At 35.7% G+C, this 21900-nt stretch overlaps 1 protein-coding gene across 6 annotated transcripts; it reads left to right on the top strand.

Moving 5' to 3' along the window:
- The first annotated feature begins 11 nt into the window (after positions 1-11).
- On the top strand, positions 12-21631 carry LOC136801927 (mitogen-activated protein kinase kinase kinase 1-like). 6 transcript variants are annotated; one of them, XM_067058616.1, is made up of 16 exons: positions 12-114; positions 13338-13568; positions 14290-14406; positions 14523-14802; positions 14944-15046; positions 16061-16166; positions 16295-16513; positions 16939-17060; positions 17257-17674; positions 17780-18011; positions 18164-18465; positions 18607-18765; positions 18935-19097; positions 19264-19538; positions 19847-19978; positions 21116-21631. In XM_067058616.1, exons 1-16 carry the CDS (start codon positions 49-51, stop codon positions 21257-21259), a joined length of 3069 nt encoding a protein of 1022 aa, XP_066914717.1. In that variant the 5' UTR covers positions 12-48; the 3' UTR covers positions 21260-21631. The 6 variants fall into 6 exon arrangements, with proteins under 6 accessions (XP_066914717.1, XP_066914718.1, XP_066914722.1 ...); XM_067058617.1 differs by lacking the exon at positions 12-114 and adding an exon at positions 246-438; XM_067058621.1 differs by lacking the exon at positions 12-114 and adding an exon at positions 10675-10794 and having other exon boundaries at positions 21116-21630.
- Positions 21632-21900: the final 269 nt, after the last annotated feature.

The raw sequence follows: 21900 nt of genomic DNA, 5'->3' as shown, positions 1-21900 counted from the left end.
ATTTAAATTATAAAAACCGCGCTTTCTAATGTTAAAACTGACAAAAAAATGGATATAAATTCTATTAAACTACATGTAGTAGATTCTACCAGATATAACCTGACATCAAGTGTTGTAAGTATGTTTTTAAGAAAAAGTTTGGTTCTTGGAATGTATATTCTTTCTCATAATCTAGAAAGGCTTTAAAAATATTTTTAAGGCCTAGATCACACGTTCATCACTATAATCAATAACATTCTTCTTTCGAAAAATTTCCAAAATTTGAAATTGTAAAATCAAGCAATGAATTGAAAATAATACTGAGAAAGCTCCCTGGCAATAGAAAAGCATGGTTTAGATCACATGCTTTGCAGTACAAAGTGCTAAGATAAGTTAGTAGCAATCTTGTCTAGCAAGAAAAATATGATGAGCTGCAAATCTTCTTCTGCATCTCCCACTGTAAGTATTATTTTTACGACCCTGCCGATGCCGATTTCCCTGGACAATACGGGGAAAATCATCCGTGTATGAAAACGTCCATTCGATTTTTGGTCAATTTTCAATATTTTGAAAATTGAAAATTGATTTTTTGCAGCAATTTTCAATATTTCAAAAAGTTCAAAAATTGAATTCTGAATTTTGATCCAATTTCAATTTTTTTTCACGCCCAAAAAAATCGAGAATTGAATACTCATCCAGTTTTCACTATTTTTCAGTCTCAAAAAAGATTTAAAATGTAATTTCGGTCTATTTCTTTTAATTTCAGAAAATATGTTGACCTTTAAAATTTATTGAAATTCCGATAGGGGTCAAAAGGGAATGACACTAGTGAGGAGGCCTGGGAACTAAATCCAAAACACAACAAATTAACACAGGTCAGATGAATATCTATTTATTATTTCGTATTCTTGATACGCGTAAGTCAAGATGACGTCATATTTTTTAACGGAAGCAACCAAAAAAGCCGGTTTTTGACCTCTGTGTTTCTATTTTTAGTAACAGAGAGAGGTCAAATCCCGGCTTTTTTAGGGTGTTTCCGCTAGAAAAATGACTTACGCATATCAAAAATAAAACACCCCTGTTCCCTAGACCTGGTGGAAGATAAAACTTCACCGGGGTGAGTCTGATAGAAGATTAAAATCGGCCGCGGGAAGATTTTTAAGAAAACTTTCCACTGGGGTTGAAATTTGAGTCTTTTTTTATTGGTGTGAATTTCGATTAGGTTCTTGGGGGATCACTCATATAGCGTTCTAAATCTCCAGATCTACTAAACGTACACATTTTTGTGACACTAGTTTTTTGGGGGATTTTCTAGTTGATATATACACTTTTCTACCTGTTTTTTGCCAAGTGCAAGTGTGGCTTTTGACCGGGTAGCCTGGGTTATATAAAATTTCACCGGGGGTGGACAGTTTTTATTTCAATTTCTCACTGGGGTTGAGATCACTAAGCTTCAATTGCCTGGGGTGAGTCATTTCTTCACTGGAGCTTTAATTTAGGCTATTTTAGAGCATTTTATTCACCGGGGCGGACCTGACAGGGACACTGATTTAGGGGTGTTATAGATATAGTGTTTTCAAATAAGTAAATCTACAACTCAACAGTTGGATTCTTATAACTTGCTTATAACACTTAATGTATTCTGTATCGTATCATAACTGCACACATGTTTTCTTGCTCCCAGATCCCCAAAGACAAAAGGTTGTGTTGTGGATTTAGTTCACAGGCCTCCTCACTACCACTAGTGCAATTCCCTTTTGACCCTTATTGGAATTTCAATAAATTTTGAAGGTCAATATTTTTATGAAATAAAAAAAAAAGAGCGAAATTACATTTTTTAATTTTGTTGAGCGTGAAAAAAAAAATCAAAATTGGATCAAAATTCAAAATTCAATTTTTAAACTTTTTGAAATATTGAAAATTGCTGCAAAAAATCAATTTTCAATTTTCAAAATATTGAAAATAGACCAACAATCGAATGGACGTTTTCATACACGGATGGAAAATGTCTGGGGAACAACCATGAATCTCATTGTAACTTTTTCAGTTAATGATCATGAACTGAGACTTACCTAGGTTGATAAAAGAAGTTCTTTTGCGTCAAAATTGAAAAAATATCACTTTTTGAATGATTTTTTTGTGATAAAAATGGCCAGTATGTACGAAATTCACTGAAAAATGATGATGATCATGGAATCTTGGATATATTCAACTCAAATGAATTGTTTGGAATAAATACTAGGACTATTTTGGAAATATTGATAAAATATTTAAAGAAAAATGATTTCCAAGCTGAAAAACCAGTTTTCCAGCTTGAAAAAAGCCCTAAAAAAGACGTAGTTTTTTATCGGACTTAAGAAAATTTTTGATCCTTTTTTTTTCTTTCATGCTTCTAGATCACATGGGTTTTATTTAACTTTCTGAAAGTACATTGTCTAGGCTATCAGATCCAATTTTTGGTTTTGCCCGAAATTAGTCGCAACTCTGAAAAATTTGAGCCGAATTTGCTACTTTTTGAGTTTGGAGCCACCTTTTGGGGCTGCTAGAGCCCAGTTTACTTTTTAAAAATTTTTCAAAATTGCTTAAATCTGCTGTCATGAAGTTGCTTAACACATTTCCACAAAGAAATTTGGCCCAAAAAAGTCCTGGGCTGAGTAATGGCACCTTAAAGATGGCTGAAAATGGATTTTGGAGCGTTTTTAAGCCGCCATTATGGAATTTGCGTTTAAGGTCACATGTTTTTTTTTGTTTTTTTTGGAAGCGCTAATTGGGTACTTCAAGAAAATTAATAAAAACCCATGTGATCTTAGTTGCAACTTGAAAAAATGCCTCTTAAAGTTGTAACAAAGAAAACAGCCAAAAAAAGTGAAATTTTTGATTGGCTGTAAATCCGCCATTATGGATTTTGGGGACCTGAAATTTTGGGATTCTGAGCTTTTCACTATTGTCTACCAAATATCCAAAAATAGAGGAATTTAAATTTTTCTACTATCACCACCCGCCTGGTTCTTACAGAAAATGGCTCTTAATAATATAAAACTTTCATGCATAATTGGCATCATATTAAAGTGTAATCTTGTAGAAGAAAGATTTAACTTTGCTGCTTCTCTTGAAAACTAAAAATAATCAAATTCACTCATCTCTTAGAACAAGCACTTCAAAAAACCATAACATTACACATAAACTCAAGGGTAAAAATCACCCGCAAAGGTACAAAAATAATCCTTACTTACTTTGTGATACTTCGATTTTGATTTTGTACTTTATGGTACTCATCCCAATTCGTGGAATCCGGTGATTGACCATTACTGATACACTGTTGGAATCAGCTCTCCTGAAGTTGAATTAATTAGGAAGCAGTGGTTCGTCTGGCAGTGTATTGAGAAATTGGTCAAGATGTTGTTTAAAAGTTTGTTTGGCTGGTATATTTTGTGAGGTTTCGAAGGGACTTTGGCAGAGCATTAAAAAGTCTTGGTCCTTCCTGTGAGAGACAATCCCTCCAAATATTTTTATGCTTGACATTTTTAACAGCTTTTAAATTACATTTCCTACCCAGTCTCTGGTTTGTGTAGGAATGCATGCTGCCTGCATCATCACTGTAATTGAAGTTTGGGGTGATATCTACTAGTATGTATCGTGAGTGGTCCTAAATAGACCTTTTTTTAAAGAGGCAGCCATGTTGAATAATTATGTACTCCAGCATAAAAACAATGATACAGCCATGCATAATTACTGTATCATGCATATTTTAAACGTTCGTGTCGTTCGTTCGTTCGTCGTTTCGTTCGTTCGTTCGTTCGTTCGTCGTTCGTTCGTTCGTTCGTTCGTTCGTTCGTTTCGTTCGTTCGTTCGTTCGTTCGTTCGTTCGTTCGTTCGTTCGTTCGTTCGTTCGTTCGTTCGTTCGTTCGTTCGTTCGTTTGGTCACAATGATGCATAATGATGATTCCCAAAAAGTGGCAGAGCCCGATTTTTGAAAAACGATTTTTTCCGGCCGAAAATGCCGGAAATATGCCAGAAAAACTGTTTTTTTGGCATTTTCTCGAGATTTTATCATTAGTTTTTTCTTATTTTTTGCTCAAAGATGCGTAATAACAATACCAAAACATATGGCTGAGTCCAATTTTTGAGAAAAAATTTTTTCCGGCCGAAAAGGCCGGAAATATGCCGGAAATCGCCGTTTTTCTGGATTTTCATTGGACTTTTTCCTTATAATTGGTTGTTTTTTCATTCATAAACATTATTAGTAGCAATGCCCACCATCAAGCATGTTTCAATAAAATTGATTTTTCAAGCCGGAACAATTTAAAAATCGCCGGAAAAACCTATTTTCGCCGGAAAGACATTATTTCTTGAATTTTTCGAGCTGTACTTTATATTTTTTTATGAAATTTTGCACACTGATGCAAAATGAGAATACCTAAAATGTGAAGGAGCCTGATTTTCAAAATTTTACCGGTTGAAAATGCCGGAAATCGCTGTTTTTGCAGATTTTCATTGGATTTTTTCCTTATAGTTCTATGTTTTTCACACAAAAACATTGATAACAATGCTCACCATCAAGCATGATTCAATTGTCAATAAAACTGATTTTTGCGACCAGAACTTTCTATTTATTTTTTCCCTACAACCCTTCCCTCTCCCCCATCAACAATCAATGATGAATTTATTGCGTTATGCATTTAATTGCTAAACTCTATAATTTATTGCCATGACAATGGACATAATTGCTCAATTAATGACTTTCAAATTGTTGGACACGCATCAAACAAATTTCATTTGAGACTCAAAGAGTCATCATTATTAATTTCTAAAGATCTGTACCTTTATATGCTGCGTTTAGACCAACTGGCATTTGTAATTTGGCATTTGCTCATGAGGGATTCGATTTTAATAGCTTTTCCATTGTATTTTCTGTCATGGCATTTAAGGAATCGTCTTTTTAAAGTCATTACTGAAAAGGTGATTCCCTCAAGTTCAACTTTGACAGATCAAACAATGAAAAGCATGGAATTTCTCAAAAACTGCAGTCATTAAGACTGAAACTTTTTGCCGTAGGGCTAGGCTATGGCAAATCTTGCAAATTTTACAATCTATAGAAAGAACTGAATAAAAAACGTGCAAATACTTCAAAAAATCAAAAATGTCATTTTTTCTCTTTGTTTTGGTTCCTTTGTTTGATTTGAAATGCCAGAAAAGGGGATTTCTTCTTTGCTCAAAATGGCATTTCAAATGCCAACGAAATGCCAACACGCTGGCATCATTAGGCATTTGACAAACCGAACAATTGCGCGGAACAATAGAATTCAAAAGAATACTGCAAGCAATTACAAATGCCAGGCTGGTCTAAACGCAGCCATACTTGTTTAAGTTATTTTTTTGTGGAAGAGGGCATAGTGAATTTCTAGTTTGTTATTTTTGATTTTTTGATTTATGTGATTAATCTGTTATTTTTTCTACTTTTTAGATTAGATAATACTCAAAGAAATGAGCGAAGCAGGGGGGGGGGGCAAGCAGTTAATACACAACACTATGTGTATTAACTGCTTTTTGAAATTTTTCAAAAGGACCACCAGCCCATGACACTTAGTACACTGTGTATCAACTGTTTTTGACCCATTAAATATATACACCACCCCCAAACTGAGTCTGCAGCGGCCGACAAACTGTCCCATGCAGGTCCACTGTGTATTTTCCCGTTAATTTGATGCAATACAAGGGGTTTTAACTGTTTTGAGACTACTTATGTCACAAATTTATGTCACTAGAAAATTTAAATTAAGTTTTTGTAAATCGGGGTGCAAATCCCTTGCCAGACAGTTACCTAAGCAATGCAACAGTTAAAATCTTTAGATTTTGAGTAAGCAGAAAAAGATTTTGAGGTTTTCCAGTTGCATGGCTGCTTAGTTTTAAATTTATAAGAAGTGCCAAATAATAATTTTAAAGAACTCTTCAAGCAATCAGATGCGAACAGAATTGACCTCAAACATGTCAAATTTTTTTCTTTCTACCATCTTGCTTTTTTGTTTTGTTTTTTTCTCCCGATCGAGATTAGATTAAAACATCATTTTCAAACGTTTTTAATTTAATCGAACGTCTGAAAATGTTTACAAAATGTGATGCTGAGATAAGACATAAAAACTTGGATTTGATCTGGCTTGATGCAGCTTGATGTTGAGTTCTAGTTAAGTGTCATAGCTGGTCATAGGTGTCGTGTATTAACTGCTTGCCCACCCCCTGAGCGAAGAGATCTCTTGGTGTTTTTCCTGTCTGAAAAAAAACTTCGAAATAAATGATATTGAAAAAAACAACTTTCAAATCTCAAAAAAAGTCCAAGAAAGAAAAAACGTTTGGACTTGCAAAATAGGATTTGAATGAAAAGATGAAGGAGAATGAATGCTGGAGGATCAAGCTTAGGAGATTCCAGATGATTTCGTACTCACAAAACATCAGGCTTGGGAGATTTTTCCAGGGACCAGAGGGGTACTAGATGATGGGTATGTCCAAGCCAAAGTTTGAAAATTGATCCTGTGAGATACTGAATTTCTAGGATTCTTGGAAATTTTTCTAAGACTCAATTTAAGAGTTAATTCTTAGTTTACAGAGACTGTATTTGAACCAGTAATTTCTTTGTTGAGACCTGGCTGTTATCTCTTTTAACCGCGAATTATTCTTGTCCTGCTCTAGTTTTGATGGTGCAAATTTAAGTAATAGTATAGGGGAATTAGGTCATAACCTTAAAAAAATTGATAAAAAGCTGAAATTTTGCACAGAGTCCAGGGAAGGTGTCAGGAAACCCACATTAAAACCCCCCACCTTCAGTACCTTGGCATCCCCAATTATGACGTCATAATCAATGATGACTGTCACATATTTTGGTCAAAATTCAAGTTGTCCAAATATGCAAGTTTTATATATCAATCGATCGCAAATTGAAAGCTGAATAACTTTTTAGCCTATGAAAAATCCTGAAAATGTACTGAATGTGAGTTAAATCAAGAACAAAGTCGATGACGTCATAAGGACAAAAATCCTAAAAATTCAAGTTTGCCAAATATACAAGTATTATATATCAATCGATCTTAAATTGAAAGCTGAACATCTTTTTAGTTTACCAAAAATCCTGAAAATGTACTGAATGTGAGTAAAATGGAATATTGCCTCAGACGTCATATCAGGGTAAAAATACTAAGGATAGTTAAATTTAGTTTATTTGTTGTCAAAAACAAATTAGTTTTGTTGTTGATAACTAATTTTAAGGACTGTTAACAGATTACACAAAATTGAAACAAAATTTGCTTAAAATTTAACAAGATTTTTCTCATTCAAAAATATCATTAAAAACATTTCTGTGTGCATCATCGTCCTCTTGGTCTTGATGGTTGGATTCGTCAAATCTATCTTCTCGGTGTTGATTTTCACCCGGCAGTATAAATAAAAGGTATATAAAATCAGTTCATGAAATCCAAAGTCCACTTGCAATTAAACCATTACAAACACTATGTTAGTCCAGAAAGAGCTGTTATTTATTCGGTTATAAGCTTACCCTTTTGTTGCTACATTCTTCCCCGTGGCAATCACCACAAGAAGACATGCATTTTAAGCCATTCTTTTTACAAGAACAAATGTTTGTCCCACATTGATTTTTTAAAGTAGTCTTACAGTTGCATCGGATTATATGAAGGATTTCAGGGGGAGCAACAGGCTTGTCTGTTGCAATCGGCTTAAGATAATCAACAGCTTGACTCCATCCCCAATCAGTCGGTATGAAAGAGTCTTCGTTTTCATCCAGTAATAGCCAGTGCATGATTTGGAGATAAACTCTTACCGTCTTATAGTCCATGAGAATAGGCACTTCTTTCAGATTGTGGGAGTTTTTCAGGTTCAATAACACCGTTGCTTAGCATTTGTTTGTATTTCTTGTAGCTAAAAGCAAAAAGATATCGAGGAAATCATTCGTGACGGCTTCGAGAGAAACAATAAGATCCTTTCTCAATATCTTAGCTTCGGTGAAAATGACATCATCCAATTGACCTTGTACTTTCGCCCCAACACTCTCTGCATCGTCACAATTAACTTTTATCTTTCCCTGTCACTGATAGACAACCGGTTGAAAGAGAATGTAAGTTGATGTTGACCATGTTGAAGGGATTTCTTACTTCGATCAAATCAAAAAATTTCTGGCAGTCTTCTGTTTCCTTAACCTGTATCTATAACTACCGATTATTGTCTGATATTATGCAATTAGCAACATGTAGGTTCTACCCATTTTACTCACATTCAGTACATTTTCAGGATTTTCAGTAAGCAAAAAAGTTGTTTGGCTTTTATATATCAATTTGCGATCGATTGATATATAATACTTGTATCTTTGACCAACGTGAATTTTAAGGATATTTCTCCTGATTACGTCATCAACCTTGTCCTTAAATTTACTCACATTTAGTACAATTTCAGGATTTTTCATAAGCTAAAAAGTTGTTCAGCTTTCAATTTGCGATCGATTGATATATAAAACTTGCATATTTGGACAACTTGAATTTTGACCAAAATATGTGACAGTCATCATTGATTATGACGTCATAATTGGGGATGCCAAGGTACTGAAGGTGGGGGGTTTTAATGTGGGTTTCCTGACACCTTCCCTGGACTCGGTGCAAAATTTCAGCTTCATATATGATTATGATCTGATATGATTTTTTGGCTAATTCCCCAACCGTACATCCTGTGCCCAAGTTCAGGAGTTGCCATAAAGCCATTATGGTAATAACCGGGAGGGCACATTGCTATACATTGTAATTCCCCTATACTATAATTAGTGTCTAGTATTATGTAGGTATATCAGAGTTTAGATACATCAGTTTGTTTTGACTTGTGTCTGCTCTGTTGGGCTCAGATTTCCCATTTAGCCTCTCCTCCAGACTCCCATACATACAGCAGAACAGGGTACCTTTGGCCAGTTCTTTTCAGTTCTTCATCTAGCTGTATTGCTTCTTTTATAATTTGCTCTGCCAGCCCTCCCCATCAACATGGGGGAAAATTTATACTTTTTATTTATCACACATATTCATCCCATATTCACATTATAATCTAGTTTGACTTTATGCTATTCCTGTATTTTGGTTTATTACATGTATTGCTTTTAGACGTTCATTGTCAGGAAATTAATTTGATTAGGTACCAGTGGATACCCCTTAAAACCACATACCCCTTAAAACCCACAATGTTGCATTTTTGGCTTTCATAACTACCAGATTTAATTTTATGTGGTATGTTTCACTTTTTTACAACCTCTTATAAATGTTCTTTCATAAAATACCAAATTTTAAGGATTTAAAGATGCTAAAGTATCTTAAAATTCGAAGTTATTCAAAATTTATCAAAAAAATCCCTTCAAAAAATCAGGTTTTTTGGACCTAGAAATTACACAATTGAATTTAAGGTCATAAAACCTATACTTTTTAGATACCTATACTTATGGTAGGTATGAAAAAAATCATTTTCATCTTCGTGAATAGACCCCAACGAAAATGACAGGCCCTTAAAATTCTACTTTAAAGCACTTTTATGGTGATGATCAATAAAATCTGAAAATCGACTTTCTCAAAACCTGGTCATGTTGCATACCAAAATGTCACAAATTTGATGGAGATTTAAAAAACATTAGAACCATAGGTCAAAAATGAAGCGAATGAAGGTTTTGGCCTTTCGTAGCCGTTTTTGACGAAAAAACCCACACACAATTGCATTATGGGCATGAAATCCTGAAAAATGAAAATATTTGTTGTGGGAATGAATTTCTAGCAAGTCTTTGAACCATTGAATCACGAAGCAACACCAAATTGTATTCATCATCAGCTTGAGTATCCCGTTAGCAAGGGTCGGACTTTGTGGTTTTTAGCCTTATTTTTGTAGGTTTTAAGGGGTATTTTGATTTTAACACATATTTTTGAGATCATTTAGGTACTAATGGTATATTCATAACATTAGTAACTTTACAGTGAATCACCGTTCAAAAATTTGAGGTCAAAAGAACTTTTTTGTAAAAAGTTATTCGAGAAAAACCATTTTGTAGGTTTTAAGGGGTAAATAGCTAAAACTGCACTTTTTCACTTCCTCGTGAAAAACTGAAAACTGTTTTCTACAAAAAATCAATGCTAGGGAAGACAATCATAGACAACGTACTTTCAACACAAAAAGTTTCAGCCTTACACTCCAACTAAACAATGAGATAGAGGGTACCACTTTTTATTGTGGGTTTTAAGGGGTATCCACTGGTATATTCATTTTATATGTTTGTGTTTTAATTGTCATTTATGTTAGTCTTTTTATAGTGTTTACCTTTTATTTTCGTAGTCTATTCCTATTTAACGTGTGCACTATTTTTCGAAAAACTGATATGATCACTGATATGCCATGTCTCTGCTCAGCTCTCTTTGCCCCCCCCCCCCCTTGCTCGATCCTTTAATTGCTTCATATCTCAATCATAGGCCTACCTATGAGTTTCACGAAAAAAAAATATCCTCTATTTGATTACAATTTTATTGTTTACCACATGTTTGAGTTAATCTTATTTTGTTCCAAAATTTTTTGTTTAGCCTCGGATGTTCTTATTTTTTATACCAAAAAACCCTTATGATGTTCTTATTTTAGGTCGAAATTTTAAGATATTTGAGTTAAAAAAAACTTCAAAAAAGCAGTTTGTTTTGAAAATAGAATATCAACTTTCTTTTTGTTCACCAGAGTTTGTACATGTTTAAAATGCATTGATAGAAATTTTCCTTGCTCTCGTGACGATCATGAAAATTACCAAAAAAGGTTTGTTCATCATTTCCCGATCACGCATCACGCAAGCGGTAACTTTTTAAAATTGTATTGCAGAATGACTAACTTTCTCATTCCCGGGAAAACATACCTGCCCCATCTCCGGGATATTTTCGCTGTTTTTCTAGGCGTCTCTACTCCGGCAAAAATCGGTATTAAATCTACTTTTGTAGCGTTTTGGTCCTTTTCTGTTGTACACTAGCAATCGAAAATTTCGCTGGGAATGAGGAAGTTTAGCAATCTTACGGTATGTAGTTCGCTTGCGAACAGGAGACCTCGTATCGTGCGTAACCCCTTTTACAATTGATCAATACATTGAAGCGTCTTTTTGTAAGTTGTAACTGCATCAAATGTATGCCAAGTACTGTAAATGAAGATTGGTTTATTAATTTATAATTATGATCAAATAGTGCTACTTTCCCAACCTCCTTTTGCTGCCTTTTGATGAGTTTATGATTTCCTGTTGATTTATTTAATTGCGTCAATGGAATCCATTAATGGTACGTAAATTAATGAGAAGAAGAAATAGAAGAGGGAAGTTGAAGCTACGCAGATGTGATCTTCTTCTTCTCTAATCCATTTTCATTTTGCGGATGAATAATTGATGGCGTCAATAATGCACTCCCATCCTGAACGGTCTTCTTGCTTTCTCTTCTTCGTCGCCAGTGAAATCGAAAAGAAAAAGAAGGAAAGATTGTAGGTTGTTGTTTGAGTATTCTTCTGTCGGTTCACTTTTGACCTAACTTGTTTGTAAATTTTGAGGAAAAATTCTTGAAAAGGTTTTTCTTTTCCCTCTTGTCGAGTTTTTGTAAGCTTTAAAGCCAATGTTATTAGCAAAAACAGTGTGAATTTTGTAAATATGTAGTGAGCTTCTTATCTTTCTGTTGAAAGTTTTTTCTCTGTGGTTGTTTGGAGGACAGAAATCTTTTTCAAGTAGTTGATGTTGTAACATGTTATAATTGTAATTGCTCAGTCTAGTTGGAAGTATTTAGTGCATCATGATAAGGGTATATTTTTTCTGACTGAATGTTATTAAACGTTTCTTTTTCCACAATAAGGTTACTAGTAGTCTCTAGATATAGTCAATTTAAAAACTTAGAAAAACATATTCTCGTTCATCCATATTGAAAGGTTTCCTGTGACACAGTGAGCGATAGTGGGATAAAAAGCTGTAACTTAATTCTGTAATTTTAATTGATGACGATGATGATGAAATTTTAATTCAGTTTTAATGGACTTATCTAAAGCTTTAGATTGCATAGACCACAAACTTTTATTAGCTAAACTCAAAGCTTATGGACTCGATGCTAAAAGTCTTGAACTTCTCAAATGCTATCTGAGTAATCGCTATCAGAGAACAAAAATCGGCTCTGAATATAGTGAATGGTTGGAAATACATCTTGGTGTTCCACAGGGCTCTATACTCGGACCCCTTTTATTTAACATTTTTTTGAATGACTTATTCTTTTTCATAGTCAAAACCAGCATTTGCAATTTTGCAGATGATAATACATTGCATTCTTGTGCTGAAACTCTTGCAGAGGTCATCTTAAATCTTGAGTTTGACTTAGAAATTATTCTAGATTGGTTCTCAAAAAAACTACCTTGAAGCAAACCCTGGAAAATTTCAAATGTTGGTATTAGGAAATAATAAAAATGTTATTGTAGAACTTTCGGTTGGACATGTAAAAATATCATCAACGGATTCTGTTGAGCTCCTAGGCATCACCATCGACAATAATCTATCATTTAGCACTCATATCAATTCTCTTTGCTCTAAGACTAAAAAGAGAATTTGGAGCTTAAACAGAATTCGAAACCTTCTTACATTTGAACCAACGGAGATTAATTTTTTAATGCTTATGTTATGTCTATATTTAATTACGCGCCGATCATTTGGATGTTCTGCAACAAGACTACATATGAGGAAATCACTAAAGTCCACAAGCGGGCTCTGAGAATATTACTTTGTGATTTCCAAGAAGACTATGAATCTCTGTTACAGAGCGCCAAGTGTAAAACGGTCCATGAAATTCATCTTCGCTTCTTACTTTGTGAGGTTTTCAAATCTGAGAAAAAATTAAATCCTGAATTCATGCAGCAGGTCTATAAATCAAAAACAATTAAGTTTGATTTGCGAAACAAAGTCTTGATGTCAATACCCAAGGCTACCTCCCATCGTTTCGGAACACAATCCTTTTTATTTCGTGGAAGCTTACTTTGGAATCAAATTCCCGAAAATACTAAGCTTAAGCCTTCCATCGGTTCATTTAAATCCTCACTTAATGAAATAAACCTAACAAATATTTGCCTTTGTAAAATATGTACCTAAAAATTTATAGTTTCACTTTATTATATAGTTTTATAGAAATTATCTTTTCATATAATCATTTTTGTCAATAGTTGGTATAAATTAGTATTTAATTATAACTATGTAACACCAACGTTAAATAAATCGGAAAATAAAAAAAAAAAAAAAAAAAAAAAAAAAAAAAAAAAAAAAAAAATGTAACAATACTTTCTCGTCATCATTGCAGGTGGAGAAGGGTGGAGGGCGCCGACGTTCACCCTCGCCACGAGTTGTTCACAAACGAGCACAATCGCCCATCATCGACCCTCAACTCGAAGCCGATATGAATCGCGTCAAGAAGCAAGTTCCGAAAGTGCAGAAAGCTCGATTGTACCTCTTACAACAGCCAGGTCCCAACTCCTTTCTCATTGGTGGAGATTCGCCTGACCATAAATACAAAGTCATCGTTGGTCCCCAGGTATTATGACTTAAAATTTCCTTCTAGCTGAACTTTTTCATTGATCTTTATGTATACACCCCCTTCCCACAGACTCCCCCTGCCTCACTGGAAAAATTTGTTAAAATATCGTCCGCAACGGAAAATTATACTCCAATTTTTGTTCCCGCTGAAAATAATCAAATAAACAAAAATCTTCATTGAAATCAGTCTTGAATCTTTTCCATCCTTACTAAATTTTCAAATTCTCTGGTCTGGCTTGAAAACAATGGAATTCAAAATACCAGTTGAAAAAATCCTACCGGGTCTGCAAAAAGGGGACACCCCCATTTATCAATATCAGGGAGATATTCTTTTTTGATATGTTATTACCCATGGATTTTCTAATGATTTCTACGTTGATTTTCTAGACGAAAACTTTTTTGCTGGGTATCCACCTGCATAGGCGTAGCGAGATACCCTGCAAAATTTATGAGGAGTGCAGACGTTTATGACATATTCATTATCTTTTGATAAAACAAAGACAATAATTACAGTGTCGTAAAAACCGCTCTCATCCATAAATTTTGCTGGGTATCCACCTGGATTTCATCTCTTCAACCAGTCCTTCACTTAAACTGTTAAAGCCATCTATCGGACCTCCTCTTAATGTTAAGTTATGTTGACTTTTTCATTAGCTCCATGTTTGATGATAACTTGTTGATTCCTTCGTCATTTACCGCCATCATCTTTTCGTTAACAGACATGCACATGTGGCAAGGATCCGTTTTGCATTCACATTTTGTTCGTCATGTTGCGCGTCTTCAAAGTCAAAGAAACTGACCCTTTACTCTGGAATAGAGAGCTCAAAAATTTCGAAGTAAGTTTATCCCTCATTTGAACACCAAAACCCAACTACACGTGGAAGAAACCTAACTGCAGAACAACATCTTAAAAAGTATTTTGTCTTACAGAATCTTCCTTGCAACCTTTTAGGTGGAAAGCTTATTCCGTAAATACCACAAACGTCTAGCGCTGTTAACCAAACAGAAGGTGCGCCCCTCAACACTTGCTGTCAAAGATAAGACATCTACCTCCATCAGTCCACTACCTGATCCTCTGCATGCAGCAGGTCACACCACTCACGGGCACCACACAGTAAAAGAGGAGGAAGAAGTGTGCCCCATCTGCTTGAGTGATCTTGTGGAGGGTGAAAGTATGACTTTATGTAAAGAAGGATGTCAGAATCGTTTGCATCACCATTGCATGGCAGTCTGTAAGTGTTGTGTCAGCCTATTCAGTGTTTCTTGGAACGTTTTCCTGTTTCTGAAGGTTTTTGGTAAATGATTAGATGGATGTTTTCACTTGTTGAAATTTGTTTAGAAAACAAAAATAAAATTGATTATTCATGTTTCAGGGGCGGAAGAGTGTCGACGACGAAAAGAAGCGTTGAATTGTCCACTGTGCCGAACTATTTGGCAATCCAGAAGATCTTCGTCCCCTTTCAAAATGACCAGAAGGTATAGCACAGTCCTGGTTATTCCGCATATTCAAAGTTTTCGGCTATTCGAAATGAGATGGCTTTCTTCTGGATCTGCTGACCCAACTCAAGACAAAAAGGCTCTCTGTTTCAAGCAAGTTTCTGAAACAGTTGAATGTTTTCCAAAAACATCCACCGATTTCTTTGAAAAGACCCACTTCTAGAAGGATATTAAGTTGAAAATTGGGTACCCTGGTATTCAAACGAAGGACAATCCTTGGTTATCCTTTGGACAAATCAAGAACAAAACAAAGTACACATCGGGAGCAAAAATCCCTGGATATCAGGGATGAATTCAAATGTACTGTCGAATTGTACTTGATTAAGAAAACTCTATCCAAAGTTTTCCCTTGATTGTACTTAGCTTAGATTGGGCTGCTCCAGATTGTCCATAGTTTATACCTAAAGTCTGTCTCAAAATAATTTGCAGCTGGAGAAAAAAATGGCTGTAACTTTTGATAGAATTCGAATCAAGTTGCGATTTTGTGCTCGTTAAAAAGATATTCGTGAGTGAAATATTATCAAGTAGAAATTTTGAGAAAAAAAATGAAAATGAAAATGAAAAATGAAGAAGAAAAAAATCAACTTCTTATAGAAATGTACGGTATAATTACCATTTTCACAGGAGTGACTCTTCAATCTTAGATCATCTTCACTGGGAAAAAATTTTTCAAAAATATTCATTCAATCAAAAGATATCAAACAAAGTTTATTGCTGGTTGATCAACAAAAGGCTGTTTTTTTGTCGTTTTTTACTATTTTATAGAGTCAAATCAAGAGTCTTGATTTGTATTTAGTTTTGTTCTTGACTTGAATACCAGGGTGGGAAATGCTTTTAGTTACAGTATTCAAAGTAAATTCCTTTCACGTTGAAACTTCGAAAACTGCTTCGTTAACTGATTTTCGTATTTTTCTGGTTAGTCCACTAGCCAGTTTATCACACTAATTTTAAGTGAAAGTTTTCCTGTGTAACATGTGTGACTTCATCTTCCAGTGGCACACCAACCGAACAAGTAGATATTCAACAAGATGACCACGGTTTACCTCGTGGTGAGGTTGTCCCTGAGCAATATCAAGAAATGACGCAATCATGGGTCCAGGTTAGACTTAAAGCTCTACTCGTTTAAAAAGTTTAAAGCAAGAAAATCATTTGAAATTCTTTTAAGCAGCACCTAGTTAGGTATTTTTTGCATCAAGTGACGTTATGTTATTTTTGTGCGGTTTTCAGGTGTTTGGAAACGACCCAGTGGCTTGTTTGTTTTCCAAAGATTGGAAGCATCGCGAATGCGGGTTGCGCTTTATCAGTAGAAAAGCTGTCAAAGTGTTGAGCGAGAAGAGGACCACCGTTTCGTATCGAGAAACGAAATGGGAGTTGTTGTCCGTCTGTACCGCTGTGCTAGCTTACATCGTCTCCGACCCTGTTTATAATGTTTATGTTGCGGCGTTGGTAAGTAATCGTATTTGCTTTTTATCATCGTACTCTCAAAATTAAGGGGCTATTCGTTAGGACTTATACAACAATTATTGATACCATCTGATAGAACGTGGAATTCTAAGCAATAAAGTATACTTCAATATAGCTTTTACTCGATCGTACAAGGATTATGGTCATTTAAAGCATTTAAAGCTAAAAAACCCGTCAGATTCAGTGTAGTAGACTAAACCTGGCGTCAACTCAAACTGACTGACAAGATATTTAGTCATCTGTCCGAGTGAGGGATATGTTCTTTAGTTTCCAGTTAGTCTACCTTTCAAAACTTATCAAAACTTACTCACGCAAATTATTCATATCTATGTTCTAATTTTCGAGAACACTCTGATCTCTATGTCATGAAACCTTTATTACCCAACCTTTCTTTTTCTTTTACGAAGCGTGCATTCCGTGCGATTGTGACGAACGTTCGATATCAGACACAAGAAGAACTGAACACTCTACATTTGACCATCAAACCTGTCATCGAGAAAATACTCATTAAATGCTCCGATTCCAACAGGTACCTTGCATCTCTTGCGTTTGCTTTAGAAGACATTGTTTTCAATTTGTAATCAACTTGGAAGTATTTTAACTAAAGTACAAAAGAGGCTATTATTGGGAGGATGTTCATTATAGCGAACTCTATCTACTTTTAAAATGTGACACTTAACTTTGGGGTCACGACTACAGACTACTGTCTCCTTTTTTCCGTTCAGACGAGTAACCATTTTGTCGATGAAGATTTTGATGGAGTTTGTGAGCGGAGAAACGGCGAGCATACAGAATCCTTCCAACAGCACCATCAACAACACACAACAACACATGGACCTCATCGCCTCCTGTTTGAACCAAGAAGAAGATCAAACACAATGGCAGTGGTGGTTGGGAAGGTTGTCTTTCGTTCGTCGTCTGTTCGATGAGCACCACAGTCAACTTTTGTTAGCCTCAGAGAATCGAATCAACATGGCTTCTTCCCTCCCTGTCTCACCAAACTCTGACGTTGACCTTCGTGAATTTCTGAACTCGTTAGCAGAGAACGTTCATAGTGACACCAAGTTTACTTCGAAGACATGTGAACGCATCTTGCTGTTGGCCAGGTTTTCAGCCAGAGCTTTGTCTTGCCCTCATCAAAAGGTTTGTGACTTCTTTCTTGAATGATGTTCATTGTTATTCATTGATATTCATCCTTTCAAACAGATTTTTAATACCAAGAATATTCAATGTTTTCTTTGTTCACAGGTTCACAGACATGCTTTATTCCTGATGATCAAATGCATAGCCATCTCATCACAAGATTCTGTGCTGTACCCTTCCATCAAGCAGATAGTGTACGGATTGACATCCAACCATCAGAGCACGTTACATCGACACCTTTCTAACGAATCACAACGCGAACAAGCTGACATCCTCAACATTCTTGGTGAACATGGCGAAGAAAGAAACGAACAAAATGCGACTAGTGTGGTTGAAGGTTCGTCGATGTACAGTGGTTTTCTTACTGTCCCCATTATTTGTGAGCTAAACCAACTGATGAGTTGAAACATTTTTTCATACTGACGATCAAAAGACCAAATATTTCGTATGAAAAAACTGAAGTTTCTGTAACTTGATCTCTCTGTTTAGAAGAGGAGCAACATTCCTCAGAAGAAGTGTCATTACAACACCAGACGCCCACTTCAGCAAGACTGCAAGATGTTTCAACGTCGCCTATAGCTTCTCCTTCCACCCCTGAAGTGCACCCTCCTCATCTCAGCCCGCCCACTTCATCATACGATCCTCACTTGAAGTGTGTGCGTGCGGTAGAAGACGAAGAGGCGGCCGCCATAGCGATTGCATTAGACCGCTCACAACGTCGTCCTGAGAATGTGATTCCTGAGCAGTTGATACCAACGGATGATTTGACCATCGTACACATTCAGCCTGATGTATGTTTCCTTCCTCTTCATTTATTAAAATCTAACACTGTTATCATATTCGTATCATTCCATAACTACCTAGTTAGCTTCACATTCTGTAGTTTTGAAATTGCATTTGGTAATACTTATCAACGTTATCTTTGAATAAAGGGGGATAAGAAATCAAAAGATGGAGAAGTGTGCAAACCACGAAACGTGTATTTGGAGGAAATTCATTGGAAGAAAGGTGGTCTTGTTGGTACGGGTGCTTTCTCCTCGTGTTATGAAGCTATGGATTTCAAAAGTGGTCGCATTATGGCTGTCAAACAGGTACTGACTCTTTTTCTGACAACTTTTTCTAATCGTTCTATATCAATGAATATTTTACCACTCGAATAGATTGCGGATGAAAACTTTTATTTATTAAAATGATGCTTAGTTCCATCGGCATATAAAAGTAAATCTTTGAAATCTGAAGAATGTATTTTCCCTTACACAGATTTCGTTCGTGCGTAACACAGAGGAGGAGCAGGAGAAAGTCCATCAAATCGTACTTGAAGAAATCGCTCTCCTCCATCGCATCAAACACCCCAATATTGTCTCTTGCCTTGGTGCCACCCAACATGAAGCTCATTATAATCTCTTCATGGAACTTATGCCTGGTAAGATAATATGGTTTAGACCGTTACAAAACTTTCCTCCTGAAATTCCAGCGGTTTTCTTTTCTTAATAATCCTACTCTGCAAGTAGACTGACTTTTGGATATTCATACTCTCACATTGATTGGCATTTTGATCTTTAAGGAAACTATGATTTTTTTATTAACAGGTGGGTCCATCTCTAGTTTGTTGGGGAAGTTTGGTGCGTTCCGTGAAAGTGTGACGAAGAGTTACACGCAACAAATCTTGCAAGCGGTCACCTATCTTCATCAACACCACACACTACATCGTGATCTGAAAGGCGCAAACCTTCTGGTGGATAGCACTGGACAGATCGTCAAGTTGAGTGACTTCGGCACGGCTGCTCGTTTGATGGCCCATGGGACAGGAACCAAAGAATTTTGTGGACAGTTACTGGGAACCATTCCCTTCATGTCACCTGAGGTAAAATTTAGTTTCAATTTAAGTTTAAACATTGTCATAACCATTGTCGATTAGAATTAAGTTATGTTGATAATCTTTTCAGCTATTGGGACATGGGAGCTCTTTTACATGGAAATCCTTCGATTAACCTTTTGATCAAAATTACCACATATCATATGGATCCACTGATGTGATATATGAATCACTTAGTGTTAGTACTAGCGTTGTAGGTTAACCGAAATTGGGGTAAACCGGGGGAGACCATTAGCCGAATTTGGGTTGTCAAAATTAGGTTTTTCCTAATTTTTCGATATCTCTTCTGTATGTAGGTATTGCGTGGCGAGCATTATGGACGAAAGTGTGACGTGTGGAGTATCGGATGTTGTATCATTGAAATGGCCAGCGGTTATCCTCCATGGGGCTCACAACATGTCGATAATCATCTCGCTCTCATGTTCAAGGTATTTCCAAACCATTTTGCATTTATGTTAGGGACCATTCAAAAGGTATGTACGCTCAAAAGTAAGCAAAATTCAACCCCTCCCCCTTGTACGCTCGCGTACGCTTTGAGAGTACCCCTTTTCTGCGTACGTACGCTTTTCCGATTACCCCCCCCCCCCCTCTAGGAGAAAAATTTAGATTAAAACAGAAATTGACTGATGCAAGTTTGCTCTTGATTCTAATGATATAAAGTTTTTAAGACAAAGTCATAGTTAAAGAAACTTAAAGATTATCATAGGTTGATATATAGCTAACCCAAGTAAGATGGGTTCAAGGTTTTTTATATTTTGATTTTTCAAATAGAAAGTTAGAAAAAATAGCTTGAAAAAAAATTGCAAAGCGTACGTACATTTCTTGATTTACCCCCCACGTACGTTTTCGTACGCTTTTCGAAGGAACCCTCCCTCCCCCCTCAGAGCGTACGTACTTTTTGAATGGCCCATACTACAAATATACAATCAACACGTTTTATCAAATCCTGAACCACAAACTCGAAATTCGTTCCTGGGGGGAATATCGAAAATTTCTACAATGTTTCATGTTATTCCGATAGCGAAATTATTTTTTTTCTCCAAGTTGGCAAAGCTGGGGAAAATTTTCTATGAAGCATTAAAGGGAGACCTTGAAAAGTAAAACTTAAACTCGAATATCTCAAGATCTACCTCTTCGAGACACAACTGCCTAAAAGTAATTTTTTCTTCAAAAGTTTTTCAGAAATGCTGACGTCAGCATGAAAATTTGCATTTTTTGACGTATCATCCATTTCTGACGGCTTTGGTCGACCAGAAGAGACAAATTACCCCATTTTGAATATCTACTCATCAAGCTCTGTGAGATGGTACAATCAGTTTTTGTCGATAAGAAACTTAAAAAATGGACTTTCGAAGGATCTGTAGGTCAAAATGACCTTACCCCCATCAAGGCTCTATAGAATATTTCCCCAGCTTTGCAAAAACAGTTTCGAAGTCCAGAGAGACCATATAATGATAAAATAAAATTAAAACTCACATATACTAACTACTTGTCACGGTCAACCAAGACCACCCCCGGGCTTTATGATTTTTGATGTAATTTAATTATATTTTTGTAAATTTCAGATTGCAAGCTCAACGACGGGACCACACATTCCATCCTCCCTGGGACCTGGTATGCGAGATTTGACGCTTCGTTGTTTGGAATTGAAAGAAGCCAATCGACCGTCTTCGGCTGAACTTCTTCAGCATGCCGTCTTCAGAACGTGAATAAATTTGATCGATTGTGCAAAGCAGATAAGCTGTCTTGAACAAACCGACTGTTTTCATAATACAAGATAAAGAAACATTAGATCAATGTCTACAAGACATTTACTTCACTGAAGATTGTCGTCCTAGACGTCAGTAAATGTCAGTATGAACAATTAATGTTTGGTTTTTCTTCTGAAAATCTACATTCGAAAAATGGTATTTTCCTGAATACGAATTATTCAGATTGGGACTTTTTAAGAAAAAGTGAAATTTTATGTTTTAAGATATGTTTTATATACACTATATTTTATGTACATAGAGTTTTGATGTTTCAACTAATGCTTTCCAACATATGGGCTGTTCCATAAAATTTTCATACACGGGGGTGGGTGAACCTTTTCAAGGCAAAAAAAGATTCTTGAAAATGTGCAGATACTCCCTGGAAAATGGCAGATTTGAAAAAAGACCGTTGGAAAAAATTCTTTCAATTTCTTAAAGAGAGGATGGACGAACTGAAATCCTATACCCCCTGGAATTTTAAAAACAACTTTTTACCCTCTGGAAAAATACAAAAAACAACTATTCTTTAGACCCCCTGGAAATTCTTCTCGGATTACCCCCTGGAAATGTTCGTCCACTCTCCTCTATGGTTATAAAAT

Source organism: Clytia hemisphaerica, unplaced genomic scaffold, assembly GCF_902728285.1.
Source record: "Clytia hemisphaerica strain Z4C2 unplaced genomic scaffold, Clytia hemisphaerica genome assembly, whole genome shotgun sequence".
NCBI classification, from domain to species: Eukaryota; Metazoa; Cnidaria; class Hydrozoa; order Leptothecata; family Clytiidae; genus Clytia; species Clytia hemisphaerica.
Note: the sequence above shows the minus strand (reverse complement) of the source record. Positions and strands in the feature narration are given on the sequence as shown.

What these genes read in the sequence shown, in the direction of transcription:
- LOC136801927 (XM_067058616.1), top strand. Translation starts at nt 49, where the DNA reads ATGGATATAAATTCTATTAAACTACATGTAGTAGATTCTACCAGATAT. An exon ending in ATAACCTGACATCAAGTGTT is followed by an intron (nt 115 to 13,337) that starts GTAAGTATGTTT and finishes TCATCATTGCAG; the next exon opens with GTGGAGAAGGGTGGAGGGCG. An exon ending in TGACGCAATCATGGGTCCAG is followed by an intron (nt 16,167 to 16,294) that starts GTTAGACTTAAA and finishes TGCGGTTTTCAG; the next exon opens with GTGTTTGGAAACGACCCAGT.